Genomic DNA, 20,879 nt, shown 5'->3' with positions numbered 1-20,879 from the left:
GCTGGAAAGCCTGGACCGCGTTCTTGAGCCCAAAACAACAACAACAACAACATGCATTTTAAGGCCATGTTCCCTGCTAGAGCGGGGGTTAGCCTTGCGGTCCCCATGACAATCTTCTCCATTTTGCCCTATTTTCTGCATCTCTCCTTGTTAACCCCCTTGCCCGCATTTCTTCTTCCACCATCTTTAGCCAAGTCTTTCTCGGTCTTCCCCGTCCTCTACTTCCTTCTACATTAACTTCCATCACTCTTCTCAACCAGTCACTTTCATCCTTCCTCAATACATGACCAAACCATCTCAACCTGTTCCTCTTCACAGCATCAATCACAGGCAATATTCCCATCATCTTTCGCAATTCATCATTTGTCTTCCTCTCTCTCAACGATACTCCGCACATCCATCGAACCATTCGCATTTCCACCCTTTCCAGCCTTCGTTGCTGCTCTACGTTCATTACCCATGTCTCGCTCCCATAAATCATAACACTTCTCACACATGCAGCATACACCTTTCCCTTCAGCTTCAGCGACACTCTCCTCCTCATCAGCACGCCACTCAGTTCCCGAAACTTCTTCCATGCACATCTCACTCGAGCAACCGTTGCCGAGTCTGATCCACCTTCTCCATTCAGCATGTCTCCGAGGTAGCAAAATGTTTTCACACCTTCCAGCTTCACGCCGTCTCCAAGATCCAACTCAACATTTCCTCCATCTGCAGCTCCCTCTGTGCACACCTTACATTTGAATGTAGCTGCCACACTGGTTAATGACCCTCTCAGACCACTACATTTTTGATGAACCCACTCAGCACACATTGTACATTGAATGGAGTTCACTCCGACACCCTTCCTGCACACAGCACACGGCCACTTCCCAGTTCTTTCCACCTCACCACATGCTTTACCACTTGCCATCACCTTTGTCTTTCCGATATTCACCTTCAGACCTTTTGTCTCCATACATTCCTTCCACTTGTTCATCTTTTCCTTCAGTCCATCCATACTTTCCGCAATCAACACCAGATCATCTGCATACAACAACTCCCATGGTAAACCCTCCTTTACGGTCTGAGCCAGCACCTCCATCACAGCTACAAATAGTAGTGGACTTAGTACCGACCCCTGATGCACTCCCACCTTCACCTCAAACTCACCACTGTTCCCGTCCTTCGTCCTTACAGCTGTGCGTGCTCTTTTGTACATTGCCATCACTACTCTGATCAACCATTCCTCCACTCCTAACTTCCTCAATGCCCATGTCAATACTTTGCGTGGAACCCTATCGAATGCTTTCTCCAGATCAACAAACCCAAAAAACAACTTCTTCCTCTTATCCATGTACTTCTCCTGCAACTGCCTCACAATGAAAAGCGCATCTGTCGTTCCTCTTCCTGGCATAAATCCAAACTGCATTTCGTCGATCTTCACTTTCTTCCTTATCCTCCTCTCCAACACCCTTTCCAATACCTTCATTCCATGCTCCAATAACTTTATCGCTCGGTACGAGCCACACTCCAGAGGGTCACCTTTCCCCTTGTATAGAGGGACGAGGGTACTCAGTTCCCAAGCCACTGGAATGCGGCCTTCTTTCACCACCAGATTACAGATCTCTGTCATTCTCTTCACACCCCAACTTCCTGCTGCCTTCAACATATCTCCCACAACTCCCGTCGGCCCTCCCGCTTTTCCACTCTTCATTGCTTTTATCGGCCTTTGCCCTGGTGTTGGGCTAGCGGCTAGGGTGCCGGCTTAGGATCCTAGGATCCTGGGTTCGAATCTCGGTCGATCGCTGAATTAACGCCAGGGGGGTTGACTCAGCCTGTCATCCTTCCGAGGTCGGCTAATTGAGTACCAGTTCACTGGTAATTCCCTGTTTGTCGTTAAAGGCGGCAAAAAGGGTTGGCGTCAGGAAGGGCATCCGGCCGTAAAACATTGCTTCAAAAAAGGGGACCGAAAAACGACAACAACCACGGTTCCCGAAAAAGGCCAACCCCCGCTTTGCGGGGAAAAATGGCCTCTAAAGGTGGTTTTTATTTATTTATTGCTTTTATCGCTTCCTCAACTTCCTTCTCAGTTATCTTCTCTGCCGGTCCTAAAACTGGGTTACTCTCTACGTTGCCATCCCATTCATTCTCTGTATTCAACAGCATTTCCATATATCTTTTCAATCTTCCTTTAATTCCATCTGGGTCGACAACGATTTGTCCCACTTCATCCTTCAAGCAACTCACCCCCATCACATCACACCTCTCTTTCGCTATGTGCTTTGCAATCCTGAATACTGCTTTCTGACCCTCTTCCGAATCCAAGCGTTCTCCGAACATTTTCCTACATGCCTCCTGCGCCTTTGCTACCTCTTTCTTTGCAGCCTTCCTGGCTGCCTTATAACTTTCATGCTCTGCTGTTTCTGCTCCCGTACCCTTCGCCTTCTGCCACACTTTGAACTTCTTCCTCTTCTCGTCAATCCTCTTTCCAACCTCAACATCCCACCACCATGTTTCCGAGTGCCTCGGTGGTCCTTTTGTCCATCCACATACCTCACCAACGGCTCCCAACAGACTAGCTTTCATTGACATCCAACCACTTTCAAGCTCAACCACATCATCCTCTACCCTACTCAGCCTCTCTTTTAATGCCTCCCTTACTGTCACCTCTTTCAACCTCCACACCTTCATTCTCGGTTGGTACTTCACCCGCCGAGCTCTCCTCGCACCTTTCACCCTTATGTCGCAGACAACCAAGTGGTGCTGTGAAACAGCCTCCTCCCCCGGGATCACCTTTGTGTCCCGGAGGTGCCCCCTATCTCGCCGACGCACCATCAGGTAGTCAACGGTTGTCGTCGACCCACCTGACGTGTATGTAACAAGCTTATTGTCCTCTTTCTGGAACTGAGTATTACAAATCAACAAATCAGCTCCATCAGCAAACTCCAAAATCCTTTCACCTTCTCCATTTCTCACACCATATCCGTAACCCCCATGAACTCCCTCAAAACCATCCATACTCCTTCCCACATGTCCATTCAGGTCTCCTCCCACCACAACAACTTCCTCATCTTTCACGTTTTCCATCAGCTTCTCTATCGCACACCAGAACTTGTCCTTCTCTTCATCGCTTCGACCAACCTGCGGAGCATATCCCGAGATGACGTTCACCAAGAGCTTTCCAATCATCATTGCCCAAAAGCCCAAAAGGCATACGGAGGAATTCGAAAAGCCCGAACGGTGTAATCACCGCGGTCTTAGGAATGTCCTGTGGCCGGACGGGGACCTGGTGGTAACCACGAACGAGATCCACCTTAGAAAAAAAAACTTTACCGGCCAAGCGGGCAGAAAAATCCTGGATGTGCGGGATTGGATAGCGGTCAGGGGTAGTGGCGTCGTTAAGGCGGCGATAATCCCCGCACGGGCACCAACCGCCACCCGGCTTCGGCGCAATGTGGAGAGGCGAGGTCCACGGGCTGTCGGAACGTCGCACGATGCCAAGACGTTCCAACATGTCGAACTCCGCCTTTGCGATAGCGAGTTTCACTGGGTCGAGGCGTCAAGCCCGGGCGTAGACAGGCGGGCCGGTGGTCGGAATGTGATTCTCCACCCCGTGCTTGACGGCAACGGCCGAAAAGGTGGGCCGTGTAAGGGCCGGGAACTCGGTGAGGAGGCGGGCAAACTCATCAGAGGTTGCGAGCGTGCACGCAAGCCTCGTCGAGGCGGACCCGCTCGGCGAGAATGGAAGAGAACTGAATGTCTCCGCATTAATGAGCCGCCGATTTTTCACATCCACCAGTAGGCCGTTGGCGCAGAGGAAGTCAGCGCCCAGCAAGGGGGTGGATACCTTTGCCGTGACAAAATCCCATGTAAACCGCTGCCCGCCAAAGCACAGTGCCACTGTCCGTTTGCCAAAGGTCTGAATAGCACTGCCGTTGGCGGCTTCCAGGGCGGGGCTGTGACTCGCGGCCGCCCGGTCCGATGCCGACGCAGGTAGAACGCTCACCTGGGCACCTGTGTCGCAGAGGAAACGGCTTCCGGAGTCGGTGTCCGAAATGAACAGCCCGAACGGCCGACGCTCATGGCAGTTAACGATCGCCGGCCATCTTGTTTCCCGACTCACTGAAGCTGCAGGGTGGCCTGCATGCCTTGGCCTTGGAACCAAACCTTGCGTGGTAACGGCACAAGCCTGGGGCCTTCCGCCACTGGGCTGTAATGGCGGCCGCCACGGTGTCCGCCCGTGGCGCAGGATCGACGGGGCCGTGGTCCAATGCAGCTGCACTACATTGCTGTCTGGCGGAGAAAAACTTGTGTGCTTCCCTGGCCAGGGCGCGGAAATCTGTAATGGGCGAGTTGGCCAAGGCTGACCGTATCTGTCCTGGCAGCTGCTGCAGGAACAGCTCCCTGAAGAGGAAACATGGCTGATGGCTGCCCAGGAGAGACAACATGTGGTCCATCAGCTCCGACGGCTTTGAGTCGCCCAGCCTGGGTAGAGAAAGAAGCTGGCGGGCGTGCTCGGCCTCAGTGAGTTCGAAGGTTTCGAGCAGCAGCGCTTTTAACGTCTCGTACTTGCCGCCCTCCGGAGGATCCTGGAGAAGGCTCACCACCCTGGTCGCAGTGGAGCCGCTGAGCGCAGACACGACATAATAATACTTCGTGTCGTCGGCAGAAATGCTCCGAAGGGCGAACTGGGCCTCAGCCTGCGCGAACCAAACGACAGCTTGGCGTTCCCAAAACTCCGGCAGCTTAATCGAAACTGCGCTTGTTGCCATGTTCGTTTGAAGCCCCCGAAAACGTTCGGGAGCAGCCGGGGTCACCAATGTAGGAGTTGCGGGCAACGAGAAGGCGAGACACTTCTTAGCTTGTTCAAAGCTCCTTTATTCCAACAAAACTGAATCACGAGCGGAACTCATGCATCTTTTATAACACGCAAAACCCTCTTAAGGGGGCGTGGCTCCAAACACCGAGCACACGCCACGCCCATACCATCAATAGCTCCACTGGTCCCGTGCCTGTGGATTATGTCCCAATGGGGTAACCCCCACAGTAGTATTGTTTTCATAATAATAATAATAATAGCGTTAATATTATTTGCCCTTCACGTGACTCGTGGTGGTCCCTCTCGGCTCTCCCCCCGTTGGTATTTTTGTGCACATAAGATTGTTCACGGTTCTGTTTAAATATTATTTAAATATGTATAACCTTTCCCCTTCAGTGTTTTACTCAGTGGTATTTTACAACACGCTGTTTTTCTTCCTATTTAAAAGGCTTTTCTCAATTTCCTCTCCAACTCATTCCACCTCAAAAAAAAGAAATTCAATATCTTATACGTCTCCCTCACTACATGGTCTAAATTCACATTCATTCCATCCCTCCTCCATCATTCTGAACCGGATTGCTAACTTGAAAATCACAACAAACCCAATTTGTTTTCAATGTTCGTCTTTCATTAATCATCCACTTTCTAAACTCCCCTCGTGCCCCTCCCATCCAAATCCCTCCCCTTGCACCTACACTCCTAAACTCCCCCCTTGCCCCGCCACTCTTAAACTCCCCCCCTACCCCTCCACTCCTGAACTCCCCCCTTGCCCTTCCACTCCTGAACTCCCCCCTTGCCCTTCCACTCCTGAACTCCCCCCTTGCCCTTCCCCTCCTAAACTCCCCCCTCACTCCTCCCCTTCAAAACTCCCCCCCAACCCCTCCCATTCAAATCTCCCCCCATACCATTCCTCTCCAATTCTCCCTCCTCCCCCCTCCTCCTCAAAGCTGCCTCCTCTCCACTTCGTCTCCCTTCTATCTCATACCTCCACCCCCCCCAACCTTCTTCTTTCCTCTGCCCCCCCTCAAACAACCCCTCTCTGTGCCTCATCCCTTCACCTTCAAACCTTTCATCCTCCTCATCCTTCCCTTTCTTGGAACTCTTCTGCAATCGCTGACACACTAACAACTGCTCTCCCTACCTCCCCCTCTCATCCTTCATCTTACCCTACTCCTCCCCTCCCCTGTCCTGTACCCGATGCTCCCCCTCTCTCTTCATTAACGGTATGGACCTCAAACATCCGGGGCCTTCGCTCAAACCTGACTGATCTCTCCATACAGGTTGCTTCTGACAATCCAGACTTGATCTGCTTAACAGAGACTTTCCTCCTTCAAGATGTCTCTGATTCCTTAATATCTCTTCCTGGTTACTCCCTCCTTACTCCCTTACTTTTTTTTTTTTCTTTTTTTTTTCATGGTTCTGTTTGGATATTGTTGGAATATGTTTAAACCGCAGCCGTGATGCTGACGCCCCCCCCCCCCCCCCCCCAGAATTTACATGTTTTAAACGTTTCCCAGTGTGTACCCTGGTCAGAATAGGTACACCATATCCCTGCGTGTCGTAAGAGATGACTAAGAGGGTTGGCGTCAGGAAGGGCATCCGGCCATAAAAACATTGCCTCAAAAAGAGAACCATGACAATCACAAGTACATATGGGCAGGGTACAGCCCGAAGTGGAGATCGGTTTCTGAGGTTTGGGACATGGAATGTAGGGACAATGACAGGGAGATCAGGAGAAGTGGTGGAAGTATTGGTCAGAAGAAGAGTGGACATATGTTGTGTGCAAGAGACGAGATGGAAGGGAAGTGGTGTGAGAATGGTGAAGGGTAGGCAGGGACAGAAATACAAGTTTGTGTGGCAAGGGTGCCTGGAGGGCGTGAATGGTGTTGGTGTCCTGTTTTCTGAGGAGTTTGTAGACAGTGTGGTGAGTGTGACTAGAGTGAGTGATAGGTTGATGATGGTGAAAATGATGATTGGAAAGCTCTTGGTGAACGTCATCTCGGGATATGCTCCGCAGGTTGGTCGAAGCAATGAAGAGAAGGACAAGTTCTGGTGTGCGATAGAGAAACTGATGGAAAACGTGAAAGATGAGGAAGTTGTTGTGGTGGGAGGAGACCTAAATGGACATGTGGGAAGGAGTATGGACGGTTTTGAGGGAGTTCATGGGGGTTACGGATATGGTGTGAGAAATGGAGAAGGTGAAAGGATTTTGGAGTTTGCTGATGGAGCTGATTTGTTGATTTGTAATACTCAGTTCCAGAAAGAGGACAATAAGCTTGTTACATACACGTCAGGTGGGTCGACGACAACCGTTGACTACCTGATGGTGCGTAGGCGAGATAGGGGGCACCTCCGGGACACAAAGGTGATCCCGGGGGAGGAGGCTGTTTCACAGCACCACTTGGTTGTCTGCGACATAAGGGTGAAAGGTGCGAGGAGAGCTCGGTGGGTGAAGTACCAACCGAGAATGAAGGTGTGGAGGTTGAAAGAGGTGACAGTAAGGGAGGCATTAAAAGAGAGGCTGAGTAGGGTAGGGGATGATGTGGTTGAGCTTGAAAGTGGTTGGATGTCAATGAAAGCTAGTCTGTTGGGAGCCGTTGGTGAGGTATGTGGATGGACAAAAGGACCACCGAGGCACTCGGAAACATGGTGGTGGGATGTTGAAGTTGAAAAGAGGATTGACGAGAAGAGGAAGAAGTTCAAAGAGTGGCAGAAGGCGAAGGGTACGGGAGCAGAAACAGCAGAGCATGAAAGTTATAAGGCAGCCAGGAAGGCTGCAAAGAAAGAGGTAGCAAAGGCGCAGGAGGCATGTAGGAAAATGTTCGGAGAACGCTTGGATTCGGAAGAGGGTCAGAAAGCAGTATTCAGGATTGCAAAGCACATAGCGAAAGAGAGGTGTGATGTGATGGGGGTGAGTTGCTTGAAGGATGAAGTGGGACAAATCGTTGTCGACCCAGATGGAATTAAAGGAAGATGGAAAAGATATATGGAAATGCTGTTGAATACAGAGAATGAATGGGATGGCAACATAGAGAGTAACCCAGTTTTAGGACCGGCAGAGAAGATAACTGAGAAGGAAGTTGAGGAAGCGATAAAAGCAATGAAGAGTGGAAAAGCGGGAGGGTCGACGGGAGTTGTGGGAGATATGTTGAAGGCAGCAGGAAGTTGGGGTGTGAAGAGAATGACAGAGATCTGTAATCTGGTGGTGAAAGAAGGCCGCATTCCAGTGGATTGGGAACTGAGTACCCTCGTCCCTCTATACAAGGGGAAAGGTGACCCTCTGGAGTGTGGCTCGTACCGAGCGATAAAGTTATTGGAGCATGGAATGAAGGTATTGGAAAGGGTGTTGGAAAGGAGGATAAGGAAGAAAGTGAAGATCGACGAAATGCAGTTTGGATTTATGCCAGGAAGAGGAACGACAGATGCGCTTTTCATTGTGAGGCAGTTGCAGGAGAAGTACATGGATAAGAGGAAGAAGTTGTTTTTTGGGTTTGTTGATCTGGAGAAAGCATTCGATAGGGTTCCACGCAAAGTATTGACATGGGCATTGAGGAAGTTAGGAGTGGAGGAATGGTTGATCAGAGTAGTGATGGCAATGTACAAAAGAGCACGCACAGCTGTAAGGACGAAGGACGGGAACAGTGGTGAGTTTGAGGTGAAGGTGGGAGTGCATCAGGGGTCGGTACTAAGTCCACTACTATTTGTAGCTGTGATGGAGGTGCTGGCTCAGAACGTAAAGGAGGGTTTACCGTGGGAGTTGTTGTATGCAGATGATCTGGTGTTGATTGCGGAAAGTATGGATGGACTGAAGGAAAAGATGAACAAGTGGAAGGAATGTATGGAGACAAAAGGTCTGAAGGTGAATATCGGAAAGACAAAGGTGATGGCAAGTGGTAAAGCATGTGGTGAGGTGGAAAGAACTGGGAAGTGGCCGTGTGCTGTGTGCAGGAAGGGTGTTGGAGTGAACTCCATTCAGTGTACAATGTGCGCTGAGTGGGTTCATCAAAAATGTAGTGGTCTGAGAGGGTCATTAACCAGTGTGGCAGCTACATTCAAATGTAAGGTGTGCGCAGAGGGAGCTGCAGATGGAGGAAATGTTGAGTTGGATCTTGGAGATGGCGTGAAGCTGGAAGGTGTGAAAACATTTTGCTACCTCGGAGACATGCTGAATGGAGAAGGTGGATCTGACTCGGCAACGGTTGCTCGAGTGAGATGTGCATGGAAGAAGTTTCGGGAACTGAGTGGCGTGCTGATGAGGAGGAGAGTGTCGCTGAAGCTGAAGGGAAAGGTGTATGCTGCATGTGTGAGAAGTGTTATGATTTATGGGAGCGAGACATGGGTAATGAACGTAGAGCAGCAACGAAGGCTGGAAAGGGTGGAAATGCGAATGGTTCGATGGATGTGCGGAGTATCGTTGAGAGAGAGGAGGACAAATGATGAATTGCGAAAGATGATGGGAATATTGCCTGTGATTGATGCTGTGAAGAGGAACAGGTTGAGATGGTTTGGTCATGTATTGAGGAAGGATGAAAGTGACTGGTTGAGAAGAGTGATGGAAGTTAATGTAGAAGGAAGTAGAGGACGGGGAAGACCGAGAAAGACTTGGCTAAAGATGGTGGAAGAAGAAATGCGGGCAAGGGGGTTAACAAGGAGAGATGCAGAAAATAGGGCAAAATGGGGAAGATTGTCATGGGGACCGCAAGGCTAACCCCCGCTCTAGCAGGGAAAATTGCCTTAAAATGCATGTTGTTGTTGTGTTGTTGTTGGTTACTCCCTCCTCCGGTATGATAGACCTGAGCCTCGGCCTGGTGGTGGGGTGGCCATCTTTATCAAAAACTCTCTTCCTCACTCTCCTTGCACTGCCCTCTCTCCTCCTCACCCCCAGGAGTACCTCTGGCTACGGCTTCCTCTCCGCTCCCACCTTTTGTTCATATGTGTTCTGTACCGTCCCCCAAACAGTGATGACTCCATCTACATTTCACTGTCTGACAACATGGACCAACTTCTATCCACTCATCCCAACTCTCTCTTCCTCATATGTGGTGACTTCAATTGTCATCATGCCACCTGGTTGGGTGTGGGTTCCTCTCTCACCAGTCATGGCACCTCAGCAAAGGACTTCTGTGACTCACTGGGATTGACACAATCTGTCAATTTCCCGACCCGGATCTCAGCCAATGGAGTATCTTCTCTTCTAGACTTGGTTATGACTAACTTCCCTGCTAATGTCTGCTGCTCTTCTTCTGCTCCAATCGGTTCTTCTGATCATGTGCTTGTCAAAGTGGACATCTCTCTGGCCATTCTCAGAGAGCCTCCTCAGCGTCGACGAGTCTGGCATTTCACTCAGGCCGACTGGGACGGTCTTCAAGCAGCCATCAATCGTCTGGATTGGTCTCCCATCTCCACTGCCTCTGACATCAATTCTTCCTGGGAATTCTTCCAAAGCAAACTGATCTCTCTCATGCACAGATTTATCCCATCTCGCCTTCAGTTGTCTTACCCTTCCTCCCGTCCATGGTACACTGAATCTTGTGGTGAGGCAGTTGCCCTGAAACAACTTGCCTTTGCCTCTTGGAAGGCTAATCCAACTGAAGGAAATCTCAGTTCCTTCCACCAAGCTCGGAACAAGTGTGTGTCTACCCTCAGGAGTGCCAGGAAGCACTATCTCTCCTCACTCAAGAATGAACTCTCAAACCTGTCTCCTTCCTCCAAATCCTGGTGGCGTCTGGTCAAATCCGTTTCTGGTGTTTGTTCCCCCTCCATCCCCTCCCTTACCTCAAATGGCCACACAGTTGACATCGCACGTGACAAAGCCGAATGCCTCAACTCTGTGTTTGCCTCAAAGGGGTGGTTGGAACAAGTGGAACAAGTGGAACTGGTCAAACAAGTGGAACATGTCTTTCAATCCTGACAAATCTCACACTCTTACAATGTCTCTCCGAAAGGACCGACTGGACAACCCTCCCATCTACTTTCTCAACAATCCTCTCCAAGAAGTTCTGTCGCTCAAGCTTTTGGGTCTCACTATCTGCCATGATCTTTCTTGGGAAAACCACATTTCCAAGCTGGCCTCCAAAGCCAGTCGCCGACTGGGCATCCTCCGTCGTGCGAAGTCCTTCCTTGGCACACCTGAGCTCCTCACCACATACAAGGCTTTCATCCGCAGCTCAATGGAATACTGTTCCCCCCTCTGGGCTGGTGCTCCTGCCTCACACCTTGCTCGGCTTCACGCTGTTGAGGCCAAAGCTTTCAGAATCATTGGAATCTCCTGCGATGTAGTCAACGCCGAGGGCCTTTCACTCACTCACCGCAGGCAGGTTGGTGGTCTTTCTGTCTTCTACCGACTCCTCTCCGGCCTTGCTCCCCCAGCTCTCTCTGTGCTCTGTCCCCCCAATATTCCTTCAGGTCGCACAAGATCTGCCTGCAACCCTCTTATGGTTAAACTGCCAAAGTCTAGGCTCTCTGCTCACCTTCACTCTTTCATTCCCCTTTTCTCCCGCCTCTAGAACAAACTCCCCCACTCCCTTCAATCCCACTCCTCCCTCCAGGTCTTTAAAACAGCTGTTCACCACCATCTCTTATCGTCCCCCATCGAAAACCTTGATCTTTTCTACCCCCGGTAATTCACCCCAGAGTCCTTGCAGTGTTCATATGTTTTAATCCTCTCCCACCTCCCCCCAAGTCCTCCCGATGTCCCTGCTCTCAAATGTTGTGTTTGTGTCCTTCCCCCTCTTCCCCCTCTCTTTTGTGTCCTTCCCCCTCTCTCCCCATCTTGTCTGCTGCTCCCCTTGTTTTTTGTGTTTTGTGTGTCGGTTTGTCTTTTTGTGTGATTAATGTTAGCTCTTTCACGAGCCTCGATCTTGTATACAAAAAAAAAAAAAAAAAAAAAAAAAAATCCTTAGTCCCAAACCCATCTCTCTCTGTTCCCACCTTTCCCAGTCGAACCAAACTGCTCCTGGACTCTGACCTTCTCTCCTGACAAGGTGGAGGAGTTTTTGTCAAACCTCGACTCTGATTCTGCAACTGGACCAGATGGCATCAGCCCACGGGTCCTAAAATCCTGCTCTGCCGCTCTATCTCACCCTCTCTCTGTTCTTTTCACCCTATCCTTTGCTCAAGGTCATCTGCCAGCATCCTGGAAATCAGCAAACATTACCGCTTTACACAAAAAAGGTGCAAAAACAGATCCTTGCAACTACAGACCAATCACCCTGCTCCCAATTATCAGCAAAGTCATGGAATCCATCATTGCTTCGGATATTAAATCTTTCCTCTTCTCCAATGGCTTGATCTCTGATCATCAATTTGGTTTCAGACCAGGTCACTCTACTCTGGACATGCTGCTTCTGCTGTCTCAACAATGGATGGAGGTCTTCAATGCCAAACAGGAAATCAGAGCTGTCTCCCTTGACATATCACGTGCCTTCGATACGGTCTGGCACCCAGCTCTGCTCACCAAACTCTCCTCCTATGGTATCCATGGAAATCTCCATGCATGGCTTGCGGACTTCCTCTCTGGTCGTAGTCAACGTGTGGCCCTGAATGGATTTCTCTCATCTTCCCTTCCCGTTCAGGCTGGAGTTCCCCAAGGCAGTGTGCTGGGCCCTGTGCTTTTTCTGGTCTTTATCAATGATCTCTCCGACTCTCTGGAAAATCCTCTGTATCTCTTTGCTGATGACTCCACTCTCTGCCGCTCCATTCCTCTTCCCTCAGATCGGCAGTGTGCAGCCTCCTCACTCTCTGAAGACCTGGACAAAATCACAGACTGGTCAAACATGTGGAACATGTCTTTCAATCCTGACAAATCTCACACTCTTACTATGTCTCTCCGAAAAGATCGACTGGACAACCCTCCCATCTACTTTCTCAACAATCCTCTCCAAGAAGTTCTGTCGCTCAAGCTTTTGGGTCTCACCATCTGCCATGATCTTTCTTGGGAAAACCACATTTCCAAGCTGGCCTCCAAAGCCAGTCGCCGACTGGGCATCCTCCGTCGTGCGAAGTCCTTCCTAGGCACACCTGAGCTCCTCACCACATACAAGGCTTTCATCCGCAGCTCAATGGAATACTGTTCTCTCCTATGGGCTGGTGCTCCTGCCTCACACCTGGCTCGGCTTCACGCTGTTGAATCCAAAGCTTTCAGAATCATTGGAATCTCCCGCGATGAAGCTATCTCTGAGGGCCTTTCACTCACTCACCGCAGGCAGGTAGGTGGTCTTTCTGTTTTCTATCGACTCCTCTCCGGCCTTGCTCCCCCAGCTCTCTCTGTGCTCTGTCCCCAAAATATTCCTACAGGTCGCACAAGATCTGCCAGCCACCCTCTGATGGTTAAACTGCCGAAATCTCGGCTCTCTGCTCACCTTCACTCTTTCATTCCTCTTTTCTCCCGCCTCTGGAACAAACTCCCACACTCACTTCAATCACACTCCTCCCTCCAGGTCTTCAAAACAGCTGTTCACCACCATCTCTTATCTTCCCCCATCCAAAACCTTGATCTTTTCTACCCCCACTAATTCACCCCAGATCCACCTTGTTTGAAATTCCAACTTCTTTCCTGGAAGTCTTGGCAGTGTCCATATGTTTTATACCTCTCCCACCCCCCCCCCTTCCCATGCCTCCCCCCCAAAGCCCTCTCCCTCCCACAGTTCTCTCGATGTCTCCATGTCTCTCGGTCCCTGCTCTCAAATGTTGTGTTTGTGTCCTTCCCCCTCTCTCCCCATCTTGTCTACCGCTCCCGATGTTATTTGTTTTGTGTGTCTGTTTGTCTTTCTGTGTGATTAATGTTCGCTCTTTCACGAGCCTCGATGTTGTATACAAAAAAAAAAATAATAATAAAAAAAAAATACTAATAATATAGTAAATATAATCGTAGCACTGCAATCCCTTTATCGTTATTGCAAAGTTTCTAGTTTGAAGCGGTGTATGGTTGGTTCATTGCTAACTCAAAACATATAGAACAAGAAAAAGAGCAATCAGAGATTGCAAACCCTCACCAGGATGTATTTTCAGTGGTTTTTAAGGCTTTTGTGTTAAAACAAATATGGCGGCCGAACAACGTGACCGGTGATGTCATTATTTTTTTCTCCACAAGTTTATTCCGACATGGCTCTCAAGAAATTTCATCTTGATAGGATGAAGTTTTGTACTCGTCGAATTATGACGTCATAATGGAGGCACCTATGACATCATCATTAACATATTTCATTCCCCATGGAGAGTTCTTTACAATGAGCCATGTCTCCATTTTTTATATTCAGCGCTTTCCGAGATATAGAGGCGCAAAGTTTTTCGATTTTTCCAAGATGGCGGCCGAACCACGTGACATATGACGTCATAATTATCATTGAAACATTCTACAAGTGGAGTTGCACCTGTGGTGCAAATTTCCTGTCAATCGGACCAACGGTTTGAGAGAAAATAATATTTATTCTGTGCGGACAAACAAACAGACAAACAGACAAACGGACTCAAATGCAACACCCTCTCCTCTGGCGAGGGTAATAAACCGGTGTCTCAATGCAAAATATATTTCATAATTACATTATTTGCTAACTGGTATCCCCACCCAGATCATACTATCCTCTTCAACTAAAGTATCAAACAAGTCGGTCTACGCCGATGTTAGACTTTCAGGCTTGTTTTTACTCTGTCTATCTGTCAGTCAAACAAAATTGAAAATCATTCCAAATGAGAAACGTACTGTTTTAAAGACGTCATAAAAGACACAAATAACAGGTACGAAGATCTAACCTTATGCGTTAAATAAGGTGATGGAAAAGACCTCTATGACCTTTAAAATCTTTATTTTATTTTCATTGACTTATATACTTGAATACTGTTCAGATAAATCGTATTCTTGGCGCTTTCAAAAACCTTCCGTTTCACAGTGCTTGGACAAAATATTTATGCTGTATCATGCCTTGAGGGCAGAGTAACTGTTGGATTCAGCATTCAGACAAATATGGCGTCGCTGTTTAATTGTTTTGGTGCAAAATACAAAGCAAGATTTGTAACGACTCTTCCCATGTCCTTTTTCTCAAGACTGCATGGGCTAAGATGCTCCATGAACTCTGTCGATTTACCATTAACTAGTAGGCCCGTTGGTCCATTTGGGCCAAATTTCAATTGGTTTTCACAGCCTTGTCGCATACCTGCCTGCTGTACTGCTTGAGCATTCGCTTACCTTTCACCAAACACAGACGTGCCTGGGCCAAGGTGGGGGTGGGTGGGAGGGATTATACGTTCGTTATTATTATTGCCAAATGATGCTATTATTACTGTTGTTGTTAATATTATTAGTATTAATTAATATATGCTTTGATGCAATGCTATTCTTTTTGTTATTTATTTTGTAATTGGAATGTCATGCCATGGGAAATCCTATTAAACTGCTCTGTACACCTTAACATGGCGCACATTTAGAAACATGGGAATTCTTTGGAATTCTTTGCAGTTAACTTGTCAAATCAACTCAAGAAATCATAACGATCATTTTGGTGTATCACATTCTACATCAGAAAGCTCCAGTAGAACTCCCCAAAAACATGCCTCACACACACACACACACACACACACACACACACACACACACACACACACACACACACACACACACACACACACATTCCTGAAAGGAATTTTTGAAGATCAAAAAGAACATAACAAGTAAGCAGAATGGATCCCAAACTTGGAAAAGAAGAAGGAACATCTTGAGGAAATGCTGCCATTGATTATATTATTGATGAAGAGAAAATTAGAAAACAACTTCAAAAAATGCCAAACTTCAAAAGCCCAGGCCCAGATGGAATTCAAATTTCTGGCTAAAACAACTTGATGCTCTTCACAATCAATACGCCAGCACATTTAATTGATCCAAGAGGAAAAGGCAGCGGATGAGTGGCTCATAGAAGGGAACATCTTTCTCATCCCAAAATCGGAGGAAACCCAACTTCCCCACAAATACCGGCCAATAACATGTCTCCCGACCACATACAACCTGCTGACAGGAATCATCACATAAATGATGTACCATCATCTAACACAGCAAGGAGGTTTAGAGGCAGAACAAAAGGGATGTAAGAGAGGTTGTTATGGAACAATTGACCACCAACTACTGAACAAGGTCATACTTGAAAATTAAAAAATGCGAAGAACTAAATTGTCCACTGTCTTGATACACTATAAGAAAGCTTTAGACAGTGTCCCACATTCATGGATGATAAAATGCATGCAAATATACAAAATCAATCCCCAAATGATCAAACTGATTGAGAAAGCAATGGAGCTCTGGAATAATTGTCATGGTTCTCTTGAATACCACATTGATATTACAGCACTCAGAAGGGGGTATCGAAATACCAGATGTGAAGATACGGAGTTGAATCTTCCAGGGAGACGGTCTTTCCCCCCTTCTGTTTTGCCTGGCTCTGGAACCACTAAGTAACCTCATCAATGAACAAGGACACGGATATACCCCAACAACCAATAGAATAACATCCAAGAAAGGTGACACAAGAAATTATCCACATGGATAATTTAAACCTCTTCTCGCCAAATTACAAAAAATATGACAGCACAACTAAAACTAGTAAAACGGTTTTCCGAGGACATTCAAATGGAATTTAGACCAGACAAGTGCGTCAAGTGCACACATTTGTACAAGGTAAACCAACAAAAACGGACAACAAAAAAAATTGACCTTGAAACAACAATACAGCAGTTAGAAAACAAAGCATCATACAATTACCTCGGAGTAGAAGAGGCCACCAAATATGTCACAAACAAATGCGCAAAATAATTTCCAAAGAATACCTACGTAGAACGAAGCTGATCCTGAAAACATACCTCTCCCCAAGAAACAAAATCAAAGCCATAAACCAGCTCGCAGTACCAGTGTTCTAATATAGCTGCGGAATAATAAACTGGGCCCAATCAGAAATCAACAAGTTAGACATCAAAACAAGAAAACTCCTTACCATCCACAAAATGTTTTACAAAAACCAGTGCATCCCGAGAATGTACCTGCCGAGACGAGAGGGAGGGAGCGGCTTGATGGAATTCAACCAGGTGCACAGAGCGAGGAGTGTAGGACCACCAGGACTCAGGAGTATGTGAAATGCTCAACAGACTATCGGATGCAATTTGTAAACAAACATGAACATGACAAACCTGAAAAAGTATCCCTAACTCACCTTGAAAATAATTTCCAAAAACAGGTGTGAATAGAATATGCCACACAGGAAAATGAAACAGCAACAAACACAGCCTCAACAATTGTGAAAAAGAAAATATATATATATATATCAAGAAATATACACCAACAACTGAGAGAATGACAAAATATCTAGGAAAATACAAAAATAATTGAACAGAGTGGGTGTAGACAAAGAAGACTCATTGGAATGGTGAAGAAGAGATCAGCTCAACTGGGACGGCGAACAAATCATAATAAATACCCAAGATCAAGGACACTACAGCAATGGATAAAAAAAAGCGGGACTGCACCAGACAAACAAGTGTAGATTCTGCAAGACAGAAACAGAAAGTACTAGTCACCTGCTCTAGAGATGCAAAAAACTATCAGAACAACTTTACACACGATGGCACAACAAAGTATGCAAAGTGTTTCATTGGCATGTCTGCAAAAATGTAAACATCCCAGAACCAGAAAACTCATGGAAACATGAACAAAGGGCAATCACTGAAAATGAGGATGTCATGCTCACATACGACCTGATGATTCCATCGAGCGTGAACATGGAAAACAAAGCATTGCGTCCAGATATTATTCTGAAGAACAAAAAGGAAAAGACAGCATTGCTGATTGAGATATTAGTACCCAGCGATTTTGGCCGAAACAACGGAGAAATCAAGAAAATGACCAAATGCCAGGACCTCAAAAATGAGGTCAAGAGATCTTGGAAGCTCAAGAACATCGAAATTGTACCAGTGATAATTGAAGCAACAGGAATGATGAAGAAGAATCTCACTGAGATTTAAAAAACCATCCCTGGGAATATTACCACAAATGAACTACAACTGGAGGCAATCCGGGGTTCGGTGACGATCCTGAAAAGAGAACTTGGAGCAAAACTCTGAAAAAGTTTTACAGTTTGGTCCATGAACCTTGATCCATTACCGAAGAGGAGGAGGATACTTTGGGTCCTGGGAGGACTCCGTTCCACCTCCTGAAACCCGCAAATGGAGATAGCAACCAACGACACACACACAATCATCCATTTATAGTCGTTAGGCACAGCATCTACAAACTGAGTACACAATAATAGATGGTGGTAGAGTTTGAGCCCACACTCTTGTTGAAAAAACATCAGGGATCTCACGACAAGTCATAAACACCTCAGTAAGAAATATCCGGGATGGATCGTCATTCCATCACAGGGTGTGGAAATTTCCTCTGAGCACCTGTGGGAATCGAACCTCCACCAATGAGGGCAATGCGATGAGGCTTTACCCATCCACCACCGAGCCACTCATACATAAGGGGGAATGGTATGTACATCTAGACAATTTATTAGGAATGGAAGGGGAAGCAAGCAGAGAAACTTGGTACTGGAGTTGGTACAAAGGGGAAATAAGGTTTGGAAGAGATGGAAGCAAATAGGGAAGGGAAGGGTATGCCAGGAATATGCAGGGAAGGAGTTGGGGTGGCTCATTACTGCGATGAAGATAAGGTTAACATAACATATGTAGGGCACAAAATGAACGGTACCTTACAGTTTTGTGGTCTTTATACTGTTTAATAATCAGCAACCACTCAAAGTTTCAACCTCATTGGATGGTGTCGAGGCCTAACTATCATCCTGCTGTGTGTTTGCAGAGGCAAGATCAAAAAGTGGACACGACCACTTTTGATTTGGATCCTTCGTGCTTATTGACGCCTCCAAATTCTCCTATGGCCAAGGAGTCCTTGGATAAGGAGTCGGTTGCGAAAGACAATCCCAAGATGGCCGATGCATCCCAGAACGACACAATAGAGGAAGACAAAAGTTCAGGTATATTTTTTAGATGGATATTTTGTCGATTTATCAAAGTACTAGCAGAAGTACCTGGCGTTGCCGGTGGGGGAGGTGGGGGAGAGGGGGGGAAGGGAAAGGGGGGGAAGGAGTGGGGAGAGGGGGGAAGGGGGAGGGGGGGGAGAGGGGGTTCATATATACTAGCCGAAACCCGTGGAACATCCACGGAAGGGAGGATGTGGTGTATGGATAGAGTGTACCATTATGGATGGCATCGGGGATTTGCTTGTCCGAGTAAGAGTTAGGAAGAAAGATGAGAATGAAGAGTGTATATATGAACAACGATCGCCGACACCGGCACAAATGCATGCTCTGGATTCTCCACTCAGTGGACGGCTTGCTTTCGCCTTCGCCTGTCCAATCAGCGGACGGCTTGCTTCGCCTTCGCCCAGCAGACGCCAATACGATGGCGTCGTAAGATGGCGTCGTATCGGCAGTTAATCGGATGCTTTTGGGCCCCAACGTCGGCCAATTCAGATTTTTCGAGTATGGCTGTACGTGATAAACAAAGAGCGCGGTTCGTAGATCGTAAATCCATTACGTGGGCATGGGGTCACTGGGTGCGGCGTAAAAGGGATAACAAAGTCGAGTCCTTACGCTATTATTATATAGATGCTGGTGGGTGAATGTGGCGTTCATCACGTTTCTGAGTTGTCTGATGCCGATAAGGAAGAAGAAGAAGCTGTACTACCAACTTCGTACAATTCCCGAATTGTTTGATTTATTTGTATTCAAATGTCTGATAATTGTTTTGTATTTATTTATGCGAATGTGTACTTGTATATAACTGTCATTAATTAAAAAAGGCTACGGCACTATCGAGCGATTTTTAAATTTTTTAATTTTATTCCCAAAAAAACGAACTTTTTGTTTTCAAAATTTTTTTTTTTTGCTTTAAACACTCCCAGGCAATCACTGATGAACCTCTGAAAGTTTGACAAAGATCCATTCAGCCATCTCTGAGAAAAGTGGCGACACACACACAGACAGACACACAGACAGACATCTCTCTTATATAGTAGAAGATTAGGCACATTTTTATTTATCGTACGAGTCCTCGTAGTAGAACCAAGGTATATATATACTCGGCGACTTTGGGAACGTGGTATCGTGGGATATCCAAGAACCATCAAACGGTTATCCAAGAGGACCAGACGACTTTCTACCCGCAGTTGTAGGCAAGAATTTGTAATTTGTTCAGAGTGCCGGCGATAACTTATCTATTCTTCACGAAGGACACTGTAGGATCTTTAAGGTCCACCTACTAATGCTGACACACTGGACATCCAGTTAAATGACCTTCGGATGGACGGCACACACATTGATGTGCCTTCCCTTGCCTTGGTAACACCAGGATGGGGGTTTATAGCTCTTTGAGATTTCAAACTCAGGCTGGACAGCTCAGAGAGGTGTGCGCATCCCTCTAGGCCTAGGGCCTAGGCTATCCTGCCAGCCATTATTAGGAACGTACATGAGCACTTTATTTAGTCTCTTAACTCGTATTTATCAAATGCCACAAGAAGGCCATTACACCAATCTGGTTTATTGAAAAATTCTGCTTTTAAACTACTGTTAGGCCTAATGAATCGTTTTATTACGCAAGGTGAGTGAAAAAGCATTTGTTCTTTTTTAAAACCCGTATAATGTACTGCAATTTACATATTACGTATGCAAATTCACAAAAACGTTGAACCTCCATTCCTCTTACTGATATTTGCCCCTCAAACTCCTTAACTTTTTTGTTATTTTGCCTCCTCCATCCACTTCTGTTCCAACTCGGAATGTGCTCCCATTTTTCTTCTGTCTTTAACCTCCTCTCCTGTTGTGATCAATTAATTTGCATAAATTGAGGATTTTAAAGACTGTTCCTGCACCATGATTCATTCCACACTAGTAAATTTTTTGTATGTCCATGTTATACTAGCGGCACCTTCAGGACAAGGCCAGCGTTATGTCCTCAGTCTGTTGTTGTTGTTAACGTCATGAATACCGTAGTTTACTCAAACACATTGTTCTCGTAAAGGCACAGGTCTTTACGAAGTGCC

General features: G+C 46.9%; 1 protein-coding gene across 3 annotated transcripts in view; it reads left to right on the top strand.

Annotated features, from left to right (window-relative positions):
- LOC137426552 (ras-associating and dilute domain-containing protein) overlaps window positions 1-20,879 on the top strand; it is a 147,185-nt gene that overhangs the window by 95,828 nt on the left and 30,478 nt on the right. For all 3 annotated transcript variants that reach the window (XM_068115173.2, XM_068115174.2, XM_068115172.2), the window contains one exon: window positions 18,639-18,813. In XM_068115173.2, coding sequence (XP_067971274.2) covers window positions 18,639-18,813 — 175 coding nt within the window. The remainder of the gene's footprint in view (window positions 1-18,638; window positions 18,814-20,879) is intronic.

This window comes from Myxine glutinosa, chromosome 5 (assembly GCF_964187855.1).
Source record: "Myxine glutinosa chromosome 5, kmMyxGlut1.1, whole genome shotgun sequence".
NCBI lineage: Eukaryota > Metazoa > Chordata > Myxini > Myxiniformes > Myxinidae > Myxine > Myxine glutinosa.
Note: the sequence above shows the minus strand (reverse complement) of the source record. Positions and strands in the feature narration are given on the sequence as shown.